Source organism: Delphinapterus leucas, chromosome X, assembly GCF_059928025.1.
Source record: "Delphinapterus leucas isolate spDelLeu-1000000601 "Yukka" chromosome X, BTC_Dleu_Yukka2, whole genome shotgun sequence".
In the NCBI taxonomy this organism is placed as follows: domain Eukaryota; kingdom Metazoa; phylum Chordata; class Mammalia; order Artiodactyla; family Monodontidae; genus Delphinapterus; species Delphinapterus leucas.
In genome coordinates this window covers 95,993,781-96,014,825 of record NC_143150.1, presented here as the reverse complement: position 1 = coordinate 96,014,825, position 21,045 = coordinate 95,993,781, and the positions used below count along the sequence as shown (strand labels likewise).

The 21,045-nt window shown below is 45.6% G+C and overlaps 1 protein-coding gene and 1 pseudogene across 9 annotated transcripts in view; one reads left to right on the top strand and one right to left on the bottom strand.

Moving 5' to 3' along the window:
* Nucleotides 1-216: 216 nt before the first annotated feature.
* Nucleotides 217-21,045, bottom strand: part of CASK (calcium/calmodulin dependent serine protein kinase) — a 391,721-nt gene continuing 370,892 nt past the window's right edge. For 3 of the 9 annotated variants that reach the window (XM_022556423.3, XM_089904603.1, XM_089904605.1), the window contains 3 exons: nucleotides 19,313-19,515; nucleotides 9,150-9,233; nucleotides 221-5,679 (listed from right to left, as the gene is read on the bottom strand). In XM_022556423.3, the coding sequence (XP_022412131.1) occupies nucleotides 5,503-5,679; nucleotides 9,150-9,233; nucleotides 19,313-19,515 (464 nt within the window). In that variant the 3' untranslated portion in view covers nucleotides 221-5,502. Of the gene's footprint in view, nucleotides 5,680-9,149; nucleotides 9,234-19,312; nucleotides 19,516-21,045 lie in introns of all 9 variants that reach the window. The other 6 variants (XM_022556428.2, XM_022556431.2, XM_089904606.1 and 3 more) reach the window with 4 other exon arrangements.
* On the top strand, nucleotides 14,758-15,825 carry LOC149744339 (adenosylhomocysteinase pseudogene; annotated as a pseudogene).

Genomic DNA, 21,045 nt, shown 5'->3' with positions numbered 1-21,045 from the left:
TTTTTTTAAAAAAACTGAAGCTATTTAAAATCTGCATCCAAATGCAAGTAGTTGAGCTTGAACTGCTTTCAGAATGCAATCTGGACAGCCAGGCTGACGACCTGGGCTGCCAGGGTGGACACTGGAGCCGGGAAGTGATCCTCCGGTGGTTTGTTCCCAAGCTGTTTGGCCTGCAATCTGAGGAGACAACTACCTTTTCGTGTTTTATACATTTTATTCATACATTTCTCCAACTTTGAAATGACAAAAGCCCAATTCTATGGTTTCCCATTACACAGCATCCTACAGGTATGTATATTCTACAAAGAATACTATGGAGTTTCTCTTCCTCCCCTGGCACACGAGAGATAACTGATTAGGGTTCTGTCGACTTGTCCTGTACCGGCAGTGCACCAGCGTTCTGGTTGATCTGGCGACAGGGCAAAGGGATCAGGGTGGGAGGGCGTGTGCTAAGGCATGTAAATAGATACACACAGAGAGAAAGAAAAGCGGGGCATTTACAAAGAATCCGAAACTTTCCGATCCCCTCACCTCCTGGGTGTCAGAGGATACCTCCTGCACAAACGCTCTTGCACGCTAAGGCTTCGCTGTACCCTTCAAATACTTACAATTGGATACGGTGAAATATACAACTGTTAACATCGCTCTCTTTTTATCACTGAGACAATACTTCAAAACCTTTTATAAAAAGGCAATTATACATACAGAAAAAAACAAACAAAAACACATTGGCAAAACTTTATGCAAAACAACCCCAGAACTGAGCTTGAACGGCGACGCATCTGCCTGGCAATTAAACATGATGCTGTGGCCTCCACACGTGAGGATCGTGTGGCCTTCGCATCAGCCCCGGGGCCTGCTGCCCCCATAGCCTCCCACCGCCTGCACGGGCGCCATCCAGGGACACAGCAGAGACCGAAAATCGATTTCTCCAATTCTTGGTCTCTTGAAAATGAAAATAATAGCTGGGGCCACACACTGTGGGGGAACACCTATTTCTACCCCCAAGCAGAACTCCTTTGAAGAGACTGCATGGCCTCTGGGTCCCAAGATGGTCACCCCCAGGGCTCTATTGGCGAGACCACTGGCACGTTCCTTTGGTCACGTGCGGGAGAGAAGGGAAGGAACACAGAAATGGCAGTGAAGCTCCAAGTTTCTGCGCATACATAGATAGCGAATTGTGCTTGGGGCCAGAAACGAGGTCTCCTGTGCCAAACACCTCTTCCCAATTTCTTTTGCTCGGTCCATTTGCACAGGGTCAAGAGAGTTGATGGTTAGTGAGGGGTGGTGGGAGCTCTGGATTTTCTATCTTCCCCCATGAAGAGATAAGACTTGGCAATGCCTGGCCTAGAGATGGTGCGGCCTTCCTCCTTCTATGGGCCAGGTCTGCCCACCTTCTGCAGCCCAAGAGTAGCAGAGAAAAGACCAGATAAAGGGATGTGGACTGGTGAACATACTCTTTTTGTCCCTTTCTCCCACTTCCTGGACGCATGTCACACCTACACTTCACTCACTAAGCTGGAAGACCTGAGACTCCCAATAGCTCCAAGTTTAAGGCAAACTGATAACTGGGTGTGGGCAAAGCCAACCAAGCCTTGAGCCTTACAGGCAACGTCCTGTAACTGAAGACACCAAATGTAGAGGAAGACCTTACTTCTAAAGGGGTAAAAAGTGGGAAATTTCTACCAAATGAAACGATTTATGAGTCAAGCTTGTAGCCCCTCTGTAAGCTGCAGTGAGAAGCAAAAGAGCTTTCTAAGAGGAGAATTAATCAGAGGCACAGAACAAGAGAAAGAATGCTCGGGGACCTTGGTATCATAACCCCTTGTAAAGAGGATGGAATTAGGAGGCTGTGTCCAGTTCTGGAAAAACAAGCCCCTCCCCCCCAACACACACATACACACACACACACGTGCGCGCGCACGCACACACACCAGTTTGATGATAGGAAATAAGCAGGAGGGGTGAGGATGAGAAGGGGCTTGTTTGGAATGCTGATTGCAAGTTGCCTTCTCCTCTTTCCAAGGAGACAGCGTGGGAGGTGTTAAAATTAAGAATTTATTAATCAAGAAATGTTCTTGCTAGCTTTAGTGGCACGTTCTCTTTGCCCCAAGAGATTGACCTGAAATGAAGAAAAGGATATCAGTGGGAGACAAGAGCGTTTGTTTTGGGCTGCCTGTCCTTAAGGGGCAGTGTCCACGCTGGGCATCTCCACCTCTGTTTCCCCAAGGGTGGCTCAACTGACTACACTTTTTCAAGGAATGAACTCAAAGCCTTAACGAACAGATTAACTACAAGTGATTTAAAAACAAACCAAAAAACCTCATCTGCAGTAATGAGATCAAAGGTTTTAAAAAAATAACTGTAGCATGGAGGCCAGGCCTGGCGGGCTGGCCCCAGCGGTGGGAGATGGAATGGACCCCGGGGAAGGGAGCATGTGCTGACCCTTTTGTGCGGTGAGGGCTTTGCAGCATCTTCTGACATCCCACTACCAATGGGACGGGCTCAGAAGATGCCTTCTGAATGCAAATTGCAAGAAGTAGGTCACCCATTTCTTTTCCTCTCTGAGCAAATATTTTAAACCATCTCACTTGACAGGAGTTACACTTAATTGCATTTAAAAAAGCTACCATATTATCTTGACACTGGGAAGCTTCCTGAATTAAATTGACATTTTCCTTTTTAGTGTTAGAATGGAACATGCTGCGTGTGCAAAGTAATTAACCGTTTTATGATTAGAAGTTCAGGACATTCTTTTTAATAGATAATTTGACATATGAAAAACACCCCATTTCTTGCTGCGGGCAATGGGGTTGGAAAGAGAGCCCTTAGAACATGGCTCAATTGATCAGTGCTAAGATTTAATAATCTAATCATTCGCTCTGTTCTTTTAAAGGAAAAAAATGATTTTGTTGATGGAATGGAAACAGTAAAGCAGCTTTTTAGCAATTTTCTGATTGCTTAGTGGACAACTGTAATGGAGGCGCAGCAGCAATGTACCGAAATTACTCTGGATTCAGAAATTTAAGTATTTTCTGCTAGGTCAAAAAGACACTGCTTGAGAGAAGACGTGTATTAGTGGAAGGGAACAGACGACCTCTGAGAAGTTAGAATGAGTTCTGGGTGCAGGAATTTTGCCACCCGCACAATGGTGAGAATGCCACCTGTCTGTGTGCTTCTCTGAGGACTCATAAAGTGTTGGAGGAGAGAGGATGAGTGCTACAGTGCTTCTCAATCCTGGGGCCAGACATTTACACTGGCATTGCTTTTCTCTTCCTCTGCATGACCCACCTTCATCAGCATGGTGGGTGGCTTAAGACAGGCATCGTCGAGCATCTCTGGAGATTTGGTCTCAGAGGACAAGTGGGGTTTCTACCAGAGGGAGGGAGCTTCTGTTCTCAGGTGTTAGTTGTATTCTTCTTTGTGCTTCACTGGAAAAGAGGTAGAGCGGGCAGTTTCACACTGAGAAGAGCCCGGATTGTGACCAGTACCATCACGGGAATGACTGCCTGGCCTTGGCATCAGGTAGATTTAAATCAGTCCTAACACAGCCCTAATCAGCTCTTGGGGTTTCTCCCTCCATCCACGGTGTCTCTGGTTTGGTGGTTTGGTCACCCTGCTGTGGGTCCCAACAGAAGCAGTTTACTCAGCACTTTGTAAGTTGTATACTCATCTGGTTACCCACAAAGGACAACATCAGAGAAAAAATCAGCATTGTTTAATAAGAGTAGGTGGGAGGGGAGGGTGACACCCTAAAAAGAGTATACAAATGCATTCTCGGCGTGGTCCTTCATAGAGGAGCTGTTCCGCTCAGAACACATCCTGCACATCCTGCCAGGGCACAAAGCAATGAGGCCATCTAACCGACAAGAAGCAAACTTGATGGTATATTTTTCAAGGATCTCAGGTTAATAGAACCACTTCACACCCTGACAGACACTCTCATGAAAAACCTTCCACTGACCTCTGGCAAAGAGTCAGAAGACCCACCCCCGCAGCCTGAATCTCCCGTATTGGAAGAATGTGACCTCACGGAAGGGTGATGAGATGGTTAATGTCTCTAAAGCAACAAGGACATGATTCTCCTGTGCCAAGGGATATAGCAAGAGGAAGGAGAAAGCACAGGTGCACATTAGTGGCCCTTGGGTGCAGAGTATTTTGTTGTCCTGCTAACTGATAGTCATTCCTGGGCCTTTGATGTTTCAGTGAGCATCTAATGGATTATAAAATCTAAAAGATCATCACCTTGTAAACCTGAACAAATCTATAATGAAATGAAGGACCCAAAGGCATTTAATTATTGAACACATAAAAGGAAGTATATTTAAAAAAAAATTGGTCAAACTGTCCTGTTAGTTATCATTTTAAAGGAATTTACAGGGCTGTTATAGATTATTCTTTTGGAATAATTCAGTTTATAGCAAATGCCTAAACTGGTTTCTTCATTGCACAGTATATTCTCTTAAAATGGGTGCTTTAAAACAATTACATACATATTAAAAATCCTCATTTCTTTGCTTAATTAAAACGTTAATACTCTCAGACAACACAGATCTGAAATGGTGAAACCAGCAATTCCCCCTCCCACCTTACAACAAATTAAATTGAGACAAAATTACAAACACATTTCACTACATGATTGATTATTATTAATAAAAATCAGTTTCTTTTTGTTTGTTTTTTATAAAGTTGCCCGAAATGCAAGGGATGTGCATAGGTTTACAACTTAGTCATAATAGCATTTTATTCTTATTCCCCTGGGTGTGCCCCGTGAACGGAATGTACTTTGCTGTAGATTACAGATTGTTTTGTCCAACACAGACACACCGACAGCATAAACGCTCGCGACTGTCCACATGCATTAAGAGTCAAGACCCAACTTCAAATCTCTAAAAGGTTTACAGGGTGCTTCAAAGAGACAGTATCACATTATCTGGATGTTACATAAAGGACTTAAAAAAAATACTGTTCTAAAAAAAAAAAAAGGAAAAAAAAGGCCTTTAAAAATTTATGAGTTTTGTAATCACTAGACTGATTATTTCAAATAAATAAAGGAAAGAAAGATATTCCAATCCATAAAATCAGACTCTAAAAAGAATGTAGTGTTCCAACCCCAGTCAAGGTAACAGAATCATTGTTTATTATTATTAAAATAGATTATAGAAAGCAGCATCTATTTTGTGCAGTTTTTAGGGGCCTTGGAAATAAAAAGCTATGATTTCCAAAAATATAACATTCCAAAGGATTGAATAATACATACATTTAAAGATACATTTTATTAAAGTTTAGGAGAACTGATTAAAAAAGATACTGTCTCTTTAAATTAGTGTGTAATTGTTTTTCTCCTCCTATCTATTCGGACATGACAATAATTATAAATGTAGGTCACACTACAACTAGGTAGTCTCTAGGGACCACGACCTGCTGACACAAGGCCGATAACAGAGGCTTTTCCATGTATGAGGTGGCTCCCAGTTATGCGGCAGATATCTGGGGAGAGGCCTAATAGACCCAGGAGACCGGGACCCACTGCGGGGCTGTGCACACGAGCTCCACGGCTTCCTCCAGATGTCTGATTGTCTCATCGATTTCATTGTTGATAATTGTGAGATCGAAGTAGTGTGCATATGTTCTCTGTAAGATGTCAGACTCCTTCTGCAGACGCTGAAGAGATTCATCCTAAATGGTGATGGGATGGAGGTAGGGATGGGTGTGGGAGGAGGGAAAAGCAAAGAGAAAAGTCAGCCGGATTTTTTTCTCATGTCACATTTCTGTCCGTCCCAATGTCAGAAACAGTCAGGGCCAGACCTTTATGTGCCACATCTGGGCGTGAGGCCAAGCCCGCTTCGTGACAGAGGAGATGACGGTCCCCGGGATGGCAGGGTCACAGAACTACGGCTTGCAACCACGACTGCTCACCATGCAACAGGGGGCTCCACGCCAAACCGGACGGACCAGAGGAAACAGACACTCTTCAGCAAACACATCACCCCACCCCGGCCAAGCAGTGTCTGCCCTGGGGTCAGTGGGGACAGGCTATCAGAGTCGAGCCGCTCTGTCCTCATTCCTCTGACCCAGGCCCGCCTCCCCTCAAGCCACTCTCCTGTTTGGCGGGGGGTGGGGGGGCTTCAGAGGACGGACGAGGTCAGAGCCCTCCATCCCCTTCCCTTGGTCCTCTGCACTTGCTTGCGCCAGGCCCCAGAGCCCATCTGTGTTTGCGCCAAGAAGCCCCTGCCTCTGGACAACAAATTAAGTTGTATTTTTCTCTATTCTACTTAGAGGTTCAATATGTTCCAGGAATTCAGTTACATATAATGGCCCTCACTCAACAGCAGTGGATGCCAGAGGCAAAGCTTTTTGGATGTTACAAATAATGGATGAAATAAGGCCATTTCCCAGATACAACAGCAGCTGGCATCCGATGAATCCCCTCTCATTGGTCTGCACTGGAAATGGCCAAATATCACTGTTCATAAGTACTTACATCTCTCATGGAAACAACTCTGAAGGAAAAGCAGCTACTGAACTCTTCGCGGCAGTTAAAGGCTTTCCCTCAACTCCTGCAGCGCACTACAAAGAGCCTCAGGATGGCAGTTCTTTCAAGATGGGGATCTCTTAAGGGCCACCAGAAAGTCTGCCTCTGCATCTTCACGGGTCAGATCTTGTTATGCTGAACTTTTAATGGGCAAGTTCAAATTTGAAACCAGGAAACTTTGTAAGTCAAAGTAACCGACTAGATAGCTGAGCTGTTGGGTGGAGTCTGAAATATATATACATATACATATACATATATATATATATATATATATATATATACACACACACACACACACACACAATTAAATACCTGTTTATTTGATTAGTATCTCTCTCCCCAACTAGAGCTCAAACTTGCCTTGCTGTGCCCAGCACTTGGCATTGTGGCTTATACATAGTAAGTGCTTAATAAATGTTACTGAAAGAACAAGCACTTGGCTAATACTGGCCATTATACGATTTGATGAGTGTTAAATCTATAGTCAAGAGACAGAGAAAGTCTACTAGGAAATGGGGGCCCATGATGACAGAGACAGATCTCCAGAGAAACTAAAAGGTGCGGTGCCTTCAGGGACTTGGGAGCTGTTGGCACCCACTGCTGGCTTAGGAGCCCTCCTCTTCTCAGAGGCCCATCTGTTCGTAAGAGACTCTTCCTGATGAACCTCGGCCTGTGGGTGCAGCCCTCTGGCAAGGGGATTCGAGGTGAAATAATAACACTCGATTCCATCACAGCACCACAGTGGGGATGACAGACACCAGAAAAGTTGGGGACTCAATCTTTTCTATCAGGACACTCTGAGATGAGAGTGTCCTAACCTGCTTTGTCATCTACCGGAATTTCAAAGCAGGACGTGGCATGCTTTGAATGTTAGGTGTTAACTACTTCAGTGTAGATAAGACCTCAGTTAATCATCACCTTCTAAGGTCATATCAGCACACTTTCTGCTTGCACTTAAAAAGCATAGTATTTTCACTGTGGCTTTACAATAAACACAAAGCAAAAGCCCCATTTTAGGAAACATGCATTCACCCAAAGACAGGAGTGCTTCCTACCAGTATGAGAAGGAGCAATTCCTACCACGTCACTCTCCGGGCTAGGGGATTCTATTGGAATATACAGTCCTGGGTGGGCTTCAAGAACCACTAGCAGAGTTTATAATTTGCTCAGAAAGCTGGGCTGATGAAAACATTCAAGAAAATTTATGGCTGAGAGCATCAAATTTTTAATGCAGTTCTCGTCACACACACAAAAATAAAGCTCCCTCTTAAGGATCTTATAAGATGAAGCCATGTTTGTCAGTTTCTTCCTCTACAACAGCTTGTCTGCAGGCTTGACTTACACGTGAGCAGGGTTTAACTCAGTGAAAACAAAATGCCTTTATTCTAACAGCAAAAGCAAGGATTTGTGGGAACAAAATGTCTACATTCTAAATCTATGAAAGGAGACGAGGCTGTATTTCATCACCTCCTAGCTGGTACTTACAGGCAATTTTCTGCACCATTTTGGCAGCTATGGAAAATTAGTAAAAGGGCAGGAAAATAGGCAAAAACAAAAACAAAGATGATAATTCAAGAAAAATACATGGTAACCAAAGGATAAGAGCTAACCACAATGTGGCGTTTCAAACATGTTTGTGTATTAAATAAGATGGAGAAGTAGAATTTACCAAGGAATACATCTTTTGCAAATGAAATGGCGAAAAATGACTGAAAAATATGAGTGACATAGAAATCTAGTTCTTTAATCTTCCTTAAATCTAGATATTTAGTTTTCCTTAAAGTGAAAATCTCCAAGCCTTGATTTTACTGTCATAAGCTGGGGTGAGTCTAGGCCACCGTTAACTGAACAGTGCCAAGAGCGTCCTGGTGATTTCTAGACCCTGCAGAAGTGATGGCCTTCAGGAAAACTTTGTGTAGAGTTTCCTCTTAAGAACGACCCTACAGCAGATAAGCAGCAATATACTCACCAGACACTCCATAACTACCTTCTTATCTGCCCAGCAATAGAAGGCTGTGTAAGCCAGCCTGGTTCTAGATGGTGCTGCCGACCCTCGCAGGCACCATCTCTGTGGCGGCTGCTGACTTGAGTAGGCCTGAGAGGGGACAGAGCTCATTTCCAGGTTTGGTAGTCTCCAGCGGCCTGGGTAGAGATTCTGCACGGGTTCCACTCCGGAGGCTGCCTAGGGGAGTCTGGGCAGCCCAGCCAAGGAGGTGGATGCCTTATAGTTCTCCCCAGGCAAGGCAATTCTTGGCCCAGAGCTCTCAGCACAGTCGCTATCAGGGGAGGAGGGGCTGGCAGCCCCACAGGGCAGGAGCAGACCCATGGATAAGGCCATGGATAAGGCCCCCAGGGCGCGGACTGCACTGGAGACTAAAGCTTGCATTTGCCTAATGATTCTGATCTCAGAAGAACCACACCTCTCTGTGGTGTGTAATTCCTACTCCTGAAAGAGGACCTCAAGCTCTGGAAATCTTACTGGCCAGCATGGAAAACAAAGCAGAGCTTCATTTAGTTGTCTTAATGAGATAGGGCTTTGCTCTGGAATGCACAGCACAAATGCATCCTTACTCGGGGGGGAATGCTATTAGAGGAAAAACTGATTAATTCTTACCTCATTCAAACCTGGAGTGATAGTTGGTGCGGCAATAAAAACAACAAAAGGAGCAAACTCTGCAGTTCTCAGGACCTTCAGTGCCTGTGTTTAAAAAAAAAAAAAAAAAGAAAACTGAGACTTAAAAGGAGAAATAACTAATGCAACATTCAGATGAGTTCACAGAAAATTATACAACTGGAAAAGCCCTTGATTCAAATTTTTGGCAAGATATTATTAAATTTACCAACTTTATAAATAACTTATATTACTTCTTTTCATCCAAAGGATGGAAAATAGCCACTGGCAAATAAAAGCTGACAAACTGGACGTTTTTCTTATGAATCTCATGAATCAATCCGACTTATTTTTCTTCAGAAAAGTGAACACTGATTATGTTGGTTAATGTTCATTTAAACCTGGTTATTAATTGTAGCCTGAATTTTAATTCCTAGGAAATGCATTTTGGGGTAGACTCAGACCAGCAGGGTGGCTTCAGCACTTATCCAGAGTGCACTACACCACATTTCAAATTTCAGATTGCTCATGAGGAGAGCAAATCATGGCCACTGTGACCGCGAGGGCTGTGTTCGCACTGACATAGGCCTTCTGAGTTGTCCTGAGGAAAGCCCTCTCCTCTGTGGGACTCATAGGGATGGCACACTCTGTCCAGGGATGGAGCCTGGAGCCACTATAGAAGCCGTATGGCTGTGGGCAATTTGTAGGCCCATGAGAAGATGCCGCATACAAGGGAGAGGGACCTCTGAGGCCCCTTTCAGTTCCATTCCAAGGTATCAGAAACCTCTAACTGCAAGCTACTAGTTTGCACAGACATACTGCAAAGCCAGTATCTGATGCTGTGGGAGTTGATTCTGATAAGGGGTTGCTGCTTCTGCTGCTCCCCTAGGACAGGACACCCCCAACCCCGCAACAAAACCCAACATAGGCACACAGTTCACAAATGACTGACATGTAATTAATTCGTATGCGTCAGGGGTAAATATTTTGCTGTCCTTTATATAAGAATTTAACATGTCTATTCTCTTAGCCACATAGTTTGCTTTGTAAATAGCCTTTCAATTGTTTGCTTTGCCCTATTCCTCCCTCTTGTGTCTGGTTTGCTGTAGTAGCAGTTTGGGTGCCCTGCCTCCAGTTTTGCTGCTTTCCAATCCTACTAAACCCTGCCACTAGAACAGTCTTTTGGAAATGCAAATCCCATTCCATCACACCTCCACTCCAAGCCCTTCAGGAGCTCCTTCTTGGCCTTGGGATAAAATGTACCCTCCTGAGCATAAATGTCAGATCCCTGCCTCATGAGCTGGCCCACGCTTACCTTTCTGTCTCTTCCCTTCCAATGGACTGGACCCGCCGAAGTATTTTCAGTTCCAGAAAGGGCCAGCCTTTGTCTTCCTACTCCCTCCGCCTGGACGTTCCATCCCCTCATCCCCCTCCCCACTTTCCCTATTGCTTGGCTGAGTGTTCTTTCTTCTGGAAAGTCCTTTATGAGCTCTGAGCCGAGTCAGGCGCCCTGCCGGTATGCTCCTGACACACCCACACTTAGGCACCTGTAGTGCCCGCCACCCTGGAAATGCAAGTGCCTGAATGCTGGCGGCTAAGCTTCCTGAGGGCAGGGGCTGCGTCTTGTTCGGTTGTCCTCCTCATGCCCCAGATGGCACCTGGCAGAAATAGTCTTTTGATCAAACAAAAATGTAAAAGCAGTACATATAATTCACACAAAGTCTATTTTGCCTTTTGAGGCAGGTTTGACTAGAGGGCACTGTGCTTTCATGGCTGAAGAGAATCTCTTGGCCTCTATGAATATAAAGGCATGTAAGAGGCAAATTGGTTGGTAAAGGTTTTGACTTTCCTGTTTAGTGCAAGATTCACTTTTCCTAGGATTATGTTTCTGAATTTTATTTTTTTACTTATTTATTTTTATTGGACTATACTTGCTTTACAATGTTGTCAGTTTCTGCCACACAGTGAAGTGAATCAGCTATATGTATACACACATCCCCTCCCCTTTCCCACATCCCACCCAACTAGGCCATCACAGAGCACCGAGCTGAGGTCCCTGTGCCATACAGCAGGTTCCCACTAGCTATCTGTTTTACACATGGTAGTGTATTTATGTCAAACCTAATCGCCCAGTTCATCCCACCCTCCCCCGCCACCATGTCCACACATCTGTTCTCTACGTCTGCCTTTCTATTCCTGCCCTGCAAATAGGTTCATCTGTAACGTTTTTCTAGATACCACATATATGCGTTAATATACGATATTTGTTTTTCTCTTTCTGACTTACTTCACTCTGTATGACAGACTCTAGGTCCCTCCACATCTCTACGAATGACCCAATTTCGTTTCTTTTTATGGCTGAGTAATATTCCATTGTATATATGTGCCACATCTTTCTTTATCCATTCATCTGTTGATGGACACTTAGGTTGCTTCCATGTCCTGGCTATTGTAAATAGAGCTGCAATGAACATTGTGGTACATGACTCTTTTTGAATTATGGTTTTCTCAGGGTATACGACCAGTAGGGGGAGTGCTGGGCCGTATGGTAGTTCTATTTTTAGCTTTTTAAGGAACCTCCATGCTGTTCTCCATAGTGGCTATATCCATTTACATTCCCACCAACAGTGCAAGAGGGTTCCCTTTTCTCCACACCCTCTCCAGCATTTACTGTTTGTAGATTTTTTGATGATGGCCATTCTGACTGGTGTGAGGTGATACCTCATTGTAGTTTTGATTTGCATTTCTCTAATGATTAGTGATGTTGAGCATCCTTTCATGTGTTTGTTGGCAATCTGTATGTCTTCTTTGGAGAAATGTCTGTTTAGGTCTTCTGCCCATTTTTGGATTGGGTTGTTTGATTTTTTTGATATTGAGCTGCATGAGCTGCTTGTAAATTCTGGAGATTAATCCTTTGTCCGTTGATTCGTTTGCAAATATTTTCTCCCATTCTGAGGGTTGTCTTTTCCTCTTGTTTAGTTACAGTTTCTCCTTGTGGGGTAAGGGAGCCTGGCACATTGTTTTACCTGCCCTCAAACTGCTTTAATTGTGAAAGTCACAGGCTCAGATTCCCCATGGGAGAGCTCTCCAAGCTTCTATATGTTCATTTTTGAAAGAGGCAATTGGCATTTCCTTGCAAATCCTTTTGTGACTGAAGATTTTAGCAAGGAACAACCGTCATGAAAAACTCTGTATATAGCTCAATCGAGCTTAACAGTGATCTTCACTTAGAACTGTCCTTTTTGTGAATATTATTTTGGGCCTTTTTCTATCCTTCCTGTGCTCATAATTCAGGTGACTCCAGGGTCAGTTGAGACATAAGGTTTCCTCATCATCCCACATCCACCCAGAGCCACCTTCTGGGCAACTTAGATGGGGAAAAAAAAAGTCCTAAGGCACAGTCCCTACCCTTGCTTCCATCGCTGAAGCTACTCTGAGTGCCAGATGGAAGTCCACACAGCCACAACCCACGGATGAAGTCGAGAATGCCACCCCAGTCGTGAAATGGTCTTTTCTCCACTCAATGACTGCAGCCTGATAGCCACCCAATTGTCTGAGTATTTTCAGTTCTAGCCTGCTATTCTATTCTACACCAGAAAACACACGACTCGGCAACCGTTAGCTCCCTGCGGATTACCCTTCTCTGCACGGCATTCACACCCTTAGTTTTTATCCACGAAAACACGAAGGTCATTCTGCACCTACTGCATGAGACTGTCCAGGAAGACTGTACTCACACCACCAAATGCCTCTTATGTCTAAGAATCAGGTTATGTTCTTTTAGTAATTAACTCCAAGGAAAGAACTGACATACTTCTATTAGATGAGAATTATGTGATCCGTGACATTCTCCTCTTTGTACTGGTTGCCAGGAAGTTCAGAGCCAAATTTCACGTTTATCACAGTAACTAACTACAGTAGTCTCTGTGGTTAGTACTGAGTATATTTGCTTCCTCCTCCTTTTCATGGCTTTGAGTTTCTCTCCTATATTATTGTACTTTCAAAGATTATAAGATGCCTAGAATCCTGACTGAGATGTTCTTGCCTAGTCTCCCTCTTATCTTCAGCAGAGTCACCACACATGTCCTCATTTTTTTCTCGAAGGCCTCTGTCCCCATACTCTGCTCTACTTATGGGTCTCAAGTGGGGGCCAGTTTTTTTGGTGTGTGTGTGCATGTGCAGACTCAGCTTGCCTGAAGTTCAGGAACAGGAAATGGAATTGCTTCACAAGGATTCCCCTCCCTCAGGCCACTAATAGGTAGGCTTTAAGATGATCTCTAAAACCTCTTCCTTTTTGACTTTTAAGATGAGACACAAATTTGTTAATATTTACAGGCAAATATCTCTTTCTGGATCCCAGAGAGGGGAGAGAGAGTCTAGAAAGATCACTGAAAATACACTGGGTTCAAACAGCCAAAGAAGCATTAATTTAACATTTAAAGTTCTCTTTTGGAGATAAATTGATTTAATGGCTCATCTATGGCCAATAATTGTCAGGTTACTACCCTCAAGGAATAAAAACTCATTTGACCAAGTATCTAAGAAGCAGACATCTTTAAGACTTATCTGTTTTTTTGCAAAATTAAAAAGGGCAAGCATCTGAGTCATTTTGCACAAAGGTCTAAGGGCTTAGGAAAAACACAGTGACCCCAGAAACAATCTTAAGAGAGCCAACTGACTTCACAAAACAGCCTCTAGCTCAAAACATGGCTGTTGTTTCCAAGCACAGATTCCTAACCAGACTGTACCTACCCCTTGATGACAACCTTTCCCTCTGGGGGCAGAAGCAAAGCCACAAATATTCTGCTACTGTCAACTCTTTAATGCTGCAAATGGACAAATCAGAATAAAATTAAAATCTAAAACTGTTTTGATTACACACTAGAGGTATTATAGTTCCAGCTTTAGGGACATAGATTATTTTCTGAGCCATGGCTTTATGAGAAGTCAGCTCTATAGCTTTCCTCAGGTTTGACCGCCTTACAGATTTTTCTAAATGTTAAAATAAAGATTTAAATTGTACTACTACATACATACAAGGCACACCAACTTAAGGATTAAACAGGGTTAACTCTTCTAGGATGGTACAGTGAAAGGAGTCTAAGATTTACTGTAAAAACAAAACAAAACAAAAACCCCCAAATCCAAACCAAGACTGTTCAAGTGAAAATTACGTTAAGCCTTGGTTTCTTCATCCTCAAAAGTAGATACTGATGTCTCTAGCTCGGTGTTACAAGGATTAGGTAAGGAGTACTAATGCTTGGCAAAATAGAGGAACACAGTCTATTCTCATTATTTTAAAAGAAGCCAGGTTACTCATTTTCTTCTGGTTTAAGTCTTTAGGATAGTCCCTTAGGTTTAAAGTCGAACCACAACATCTTATACAGTATAATTAGACATGTGTTTGGTTTGGACTCAACTATCTAAAATTAATTAAGACGGCACAAACTAAATGAGCTGGCCCTGCCCGGCGCCACCCGCCCCGCGCCTATCCCCAGCCTGAGGCTCGGCCCCCTTCGCCCGTGTCCATCACTCTGTGCGGAAATGCCGCCAGCACGTCAGACAAGCTGCCTTACAAAGTCGCTGACATCAGCCTGGCCGCCTGGGGATGCAAGGCCCTGGACCTTGCAGAGAATGAGATGCCGGGCCTGACGTGCACGTGGGAGATGTACTCGGCCTCCAAACCACTGAAGGGCGCCCTCACTGCCGGCTGCCTGCACATGACCGTGGAGACAGCTGTCCTCATTGGGACCCTCGTTGCCCTGGGTGCTGAGGTGCGGTGGTCCAGCTGCAGTATCTTCTCCACCCAGGACCATGCAGCAGCTGCCACTGCCAAGGCTGGCATTCCAGTGTACGCCTGGAAGGGTGAAACGGACGAGGAGTATCTGGTGCACTGAGCAGACGCTGTACTTCAAGGACGGGCCCCTCAACATGATTCTGGACGATGGTGGTGACCTCACCAACCTCATCCACACCAAGTACCCACAGCTCCTTGTCAGGCATCCGATGCATCTCCGGAGAGACCACAACGGGGGTCTACAACCTGTATAAGATGGGCCCGCGTCATCATCACAGAGACTGACCCCATCAACGCGCTTCAGGCTGCCATGGAGGGCTATGACGTGACCATCATGGATGAGGCCTGTCAGGAGGGCAACATCTTTGTCACCACCACGGGCTGTATCGACGTCATCCTCGGCCGGCACTTTGAACAGATGAAAGATGACGCCATTGTGTGGAACATCGGACACTTTGACGTGGAGACTGATGTCAAGTGGCTGAATGAGAACGCTGTGGAGAAGGTGAATACCAAGCCCCAGGTGGACCGCTACTTGTTGAAGAACGGGCACTGCATCATCCTTCTGGCCGAGGGCCGGCTGGTCAACCTGGGCTGCGCCATGGGCCACCCCAGCTTCGTGATGAGCAACTCCTTCACCAACCAGGTGCTGGCGCAGATTGAGCTGTGGACCCACCCAGACAAGTACCCTGTCGGGGTCCACTTTCTGCCCAAGAAGTTGGATGAAGCAGTGGCTGAAGCCCACCTGGGCAAGCTGAATGTGAAGCTGACTGAGAAGCAGGCCCAGTACCTGGGCATGTCCCGTGATGGCCCCTTCAAACCTGATCACTACCGCTATTGAGAACCAGGCCTGCCCTTTGCCTTCCAGCTGCTGTCCTTGCCTGGGTCCCACCTCTCCTCCCCAAGAACAAATGGCACCACCTTTGAGACTGGTTTGATAATGTTCCCCATCAACTCCCTGGGGCTAGTCACTTAGTCTTTGGCCTCTGCTGCATCCCTCATACTGTTCCAAGTGTGGCAGGGGGAATTGAGAAGTCCCTCCTCAAGCCCTGGTCATGATAGAGGTACATGGGAGTTACCCACAGGGAACCATGAGCTCAGGGGTTTTGGAACTGCTCACTCAGTCAGTCCTTCCTTAGGCTGGAAGTTGGCGGTGGTAATCACAAAGCCCACGCACTTTACCATCCAGGCCCTCACTTGGCCTATGGACTTTCTACCCATGTTCTTGGTTTACAGGCTCGTCGGTTCCTCAGCCCATGAGAGATGAGAAGGAGCTATGTCAAAGGGTGTGGAGGAACTGCCGGCGACTGAATGCTCCTGAGAGCCCGGCTTAGTGCTTGGCATTCTCTTAAACCTCAGAACCATGAGGTTGGTAGTTTTAGTCCCTATTTCACAGGGGTTGGAATATATTGTTAAGGGATAGCCAAGAAAGGACGAGAGAAGTGATAGCCAGAGGTTGAGAGGGGCCAAAGAAACGTAAAAGCACATTGTAACTTGATGGTTCCCATCACAACTCTGGGTCAAAAAGAGATTAATTTGGTTTATAATGTCAAAAGAGAGCAAGAAGGTGGGTTAATAAAAATTTTGGTGCCTAAAAAAAAAAAAAAATGAGCTGAACCCCAGTGTTAGGTGGGGCTTTCTATGGTCCACACAGAGTGGGAGTGGTGTCAGCAATGGGAGGGTTTTTAAAAATGCCACATGGGGGGCTCCCCCGGTGGCACAGTGGTTGAGAATCTGCCTGCCAATGCAGGGGACACGGGTTCGAGCCCTGGCCTGGGAAGATCCCACATGCCGCGGAGCAACTGGGCCCGTGAGCCACAACTACTGAGCCTGTGCGTCTGGAGCCTGTGCCCCGCAACAAGAGAGGCCGCGACAGTGAAAGGCCCGTGCACCGCGATGAAGAGTGGCCCCCCGCTCGCCGCAACTAGAGAAAGCCCTTGCACAGAAATGAAGACCCAACACAGCCAAAAAAAGCCACATGGCACTTCTGTCATAGACAGTTTTTGATGAACACTGAGGAAGGAATTTCACCCTTACCAGCTTGCCTTATTTGTATTCTTAGCTCATGTCACAATGCTTAGAATATAGCAAGTACTTAATACACGCTGGTTGAGGCAAACTGTCTGAGGTACAGTACAGCAGGTAATCAAATGGGCCAGGGTGGGAAAAGGTCCTAAGGAGAGAGCCTCCCTGGAGCAACGAGGACCTGCCTGACAGCAAGTTGGTCATGGCCACGGGCATCTTGAAGGCAGGGTGTGGGCCTTGTCCAGCCTGGGGAGAGAGTGGGCCGAAGGCAGAGAAGCCCAAGCGGTGCAGAGCCTGTGGGCACCTGCAGCTGGACCGCTGGATGCAGTGGCCGGTGTGAGAGCAGGACTAGGCCTGGGAGCACTGGGCAGGAGAGCCTGGGACCAGAGTGGTCAAGCAGACCAACTAGAGGAGCAGGATCCGGGTGATACCTGACCCCAGGGCCACGGGCCCTAAGAGGCTCAGGCAGAGAACAGGATCCCTATCTCTCCCAAGAGATCACGGTTCTGAGGAGGGGACAGAGGAAGCAGGCGAGAAGAATGCAGTGAGCCCTCCAGCAGACAGGGAGCAGGGAAAACGCCCAGGCCGGGCCGAGGGGTGTTCTGGTGCCCAGTGCCACACGTGAAAGTGACTGCTGTGGGCAGCCTGATAAGGCTGAGAGAAGTATCTCCCGCTCAGCAGTGCAGAGCAGTGCATGGCTGGGCTGGGCTGGGCTGGGCATGGGGAGAGCTGGACGCCAGGAGTGGGGCAGCAGCAGCAATAGCGGCGGTGGTGGCGGCAGCAGGTGAGGCAGAAAGCCCTGGAAAGTGGACTGAGGTAATGCAGAGGGGGTCTGAGGAGCCCCGCAGCCAGCATACTGCTAGAGACATTGCTACCAGCAGAAAACGACGTTCAGGTGAAGACCAGTGTGGAACCCAAGGAGAGGATGTCGAAGACCAGGACCAGGGTTGAGACTTTTCCTCTAGCCACCCCTGGCCAGAAGATTTTTCCAATCCCTAGTAAGGAGGGATTAGTAGTTAAACAAAAATCAGTCTGCATTACACATCATATATTTAGTTCTATAAAGATCCAGGTTCATTGTTAAGTAAACTGTATAGTGTTCACCCTAATGTTGCTTTCCTCCCCAGCCCCTTAACCAGATTCCAAGTTCAAGAACCCCATCAGGTGCTGTGACATGGAAATGGGTGAAGCCACTGGCCCTGATGTTAGGATCTTGGAGCCAAGTAACTGAGCCATCAGGCCCCAAGTCACACAGACCCTGGCTAAGCCGGTTCCATCCTCCCTTCGGGGATGGCTAGGAGACCAAGTTTCATACAGTGGCCCTTGAACAGGGATCTTCCCTGCCTGGGGTAGCCAGGTAGGCCCCCTGATGAAATGGAGCCTGCTTGAGGGGAGCTGGTCTACCATTTCAGCAGGTGGTATACTGATTCTATTTGTAAGTGATAAGGGATTTTTGGTACAGGTTGGTCTTAGAAACGGGAGGCCTGGGAGTCACACGGGCATCCACAAGCCTCTCTGGTAACCTGCCCTGATGTCTACAACTCCCAAATCCTTCCTACTGGGCTTTGAGTCCCACTTCTTCTTAGGTTGTCCTCAGAGATGAAAAATAGCTTGTTAGCATTTTTGATGTAAGGCCTTTGGCTTTCTCCTTTTCAAGTTTAACAATTTCTATTGCTTCTAGTGTAGGACATATCTGCAGATCATCTAATCGTCTCTGCGTCTAGCTCTGACTCCTCTCCAAGTTCTCCATATGCCTCCTAGTTTTAGCTCAGGGCCAGGCATTGTCCCTCAGTAAAGATATGGCAGAGGCTAAGAACCACCACAGGTCTCTATCCCTGCTCTGCCTGGCATCCCCCGGGGCTCGCTCATGCTTGCATTCATAAAGCTGGTGCTGTATTTCGGACCCAGGCCCCAGGATCAGAATTTCTTGCTGGCGATTAACGTAAGATGCTGGCAGAGACTCTGATGGTCTAGCGTGAGCTGTACCAAGAGAGGAAAGGTGGCTGCTGTGTTAAAGCGCCAGAGTCTCATCCTGAGTCAGACTCCTGTAGGATTTCTGGCAGGCACAGACCCGACTGGGCACTTTATTGAGCTTCTGAGTATACCGAATCTCATAAGAGAACAGTCTCTACTTCTTAAATACACTGTGTGTGCCCTGAGTGCAACGATTAGTCAGCTTGCATTCTAGACGGTTAACTCATGGTGCCTTCATTGCCGATACTTTCCTGTAGCTTACTATTAAATTATTATGTGACCTGTGATGTTCTGATGCCATTTTTCATTTCAGAACCTGAGCTTAGCATGCAGGCAGGACGACAGGGTGCCAGGGTTGGCTAGGCATTACCTGAGGCTCCACGTCCAGTATTGCGATCAGCCCTTGCTCATGGATCTTCCGGATGGTCTCCAGTTTTGTCCCGTACATTGCATCCTCGTGGCTGCCATACTCCAGGTACTCGTTATTAGAGATGTCTTGCATCATTTGGTCATGAGATACAAAGTAATAATTCTTTCCATTTTCTTCATCTTTCTTTGGAGGTCTGGTGGTGTCTGCAAAGTTACATGTCAGGAGAGGTTTAAAAGGCTGAGCTTATGAGCTGATGCTCCCAATGGACCTACCCAGACTCAATCTCCTCTTAAAAGCTATAGATTCTGTAGTATATCTCATGCCCTGTTCCCACCCCCAGTAGCTTTGTAGAACTAAATTCTAGAAGTCGTATTTGTTTATGTGACATCGGACCACAGTAGTTGGTTAGTTGTTTGGTTTGGTGGATCTTTCTGTGTTTAGGTGAGATCTATTTCATCCCTTCATGGGTCACCACAGGGGAAAGACACTAAATGACCCAGGGTTAACATAACTCACTCTATGCCTTAATGCAGTTAGGTCTTAAGAGAAGGAAACAAGAAGAATTAAAAAAAATGGAAAACCACATACGGTTATTTAAATTTAAGTAAATTAAAATTAAACAAAATTAAAAATTCAGTTCCTCAGTCTCACTAGCCACATTTCAGGGGTTCAGTACCCACATGTGGCTAATGGCTACTGTACTGGACAGTGCAGATATCTAATGCTGTCATTTATGAGAGAACGTTCTATTGAACAGTGCTGGTATACAGCATCATGCAAAAGGAGAATGTCAGGATACAGCAGAAGGGATACCATATTGAAAATATAATAACCATAGCCAGATATGGCCATAATAGTTAGGAAAGACCTAAAGCAGGAATTGGCAAACTAGGGCCTGTAGGCCAAACACGGCCCACTGTCTGTTCTTGTAAATAAAGTTTTATTGGAAAAGAGCCATGCTCATTTGTTTACATATTGTCTGTGGCTGCTTTCACAATGGCAGAGTTGAGCAGTTGTGTCAGAGACCATATGGCCTTCAAATCCTCAAGTATTTGCTGTTTAGTCCTTTACAGAAAAGGTTTGCTGACCCCTGACCTAAGCGAGTGTATACTAAAATATCTGCCAATAAGTCCTAGTTCTGTGGGATACTAATAGGACCAGGATTCTGCAAAACACACTTTAGGAAATGTTTTTCTAGACAAGCCAGGAACAGCAGTTTTAGTTTTCTTTCTCCCTTTGCTTCTTTCCTTTTTTGAGCAAGAACAAATTCATGCTATTCTTTGTTGTACATGAGTCCAAACCCAGGGGGAGTTTCCCCTCTCCTGCCCCAACTAGACTGTAGAACTGCCAAGTGCTCATGGACATCAAAATGTGGATGTTTTAAAGAAGAACCCTTTCTCCAGGCACATGAAAAGCTGAAGAAACAGCATACTATGTTGATGCTGTCCTATCTTCAGTCATTTCGGTAGGTAAACATATGCTATGTATACACCCAGGGTCAAATATTACAGCAAGTAGACATGACTGGGGTCAGCAATAACACACTTTAAAACCAAGCTAGTTAATTGGCCATTTAATAACATGGAAGTTCAATTGCTTATGTGATCAAGAAGAAACTAAATGTTAGTGAAGCTTGCTGTATTCATGATCTAGTCATAAGGAGAATTAAAAGAACATTTTAAAGCGTTTTACTAGAAAACTCCAGTGGTACCAACTGAAAGAATATTTGATGA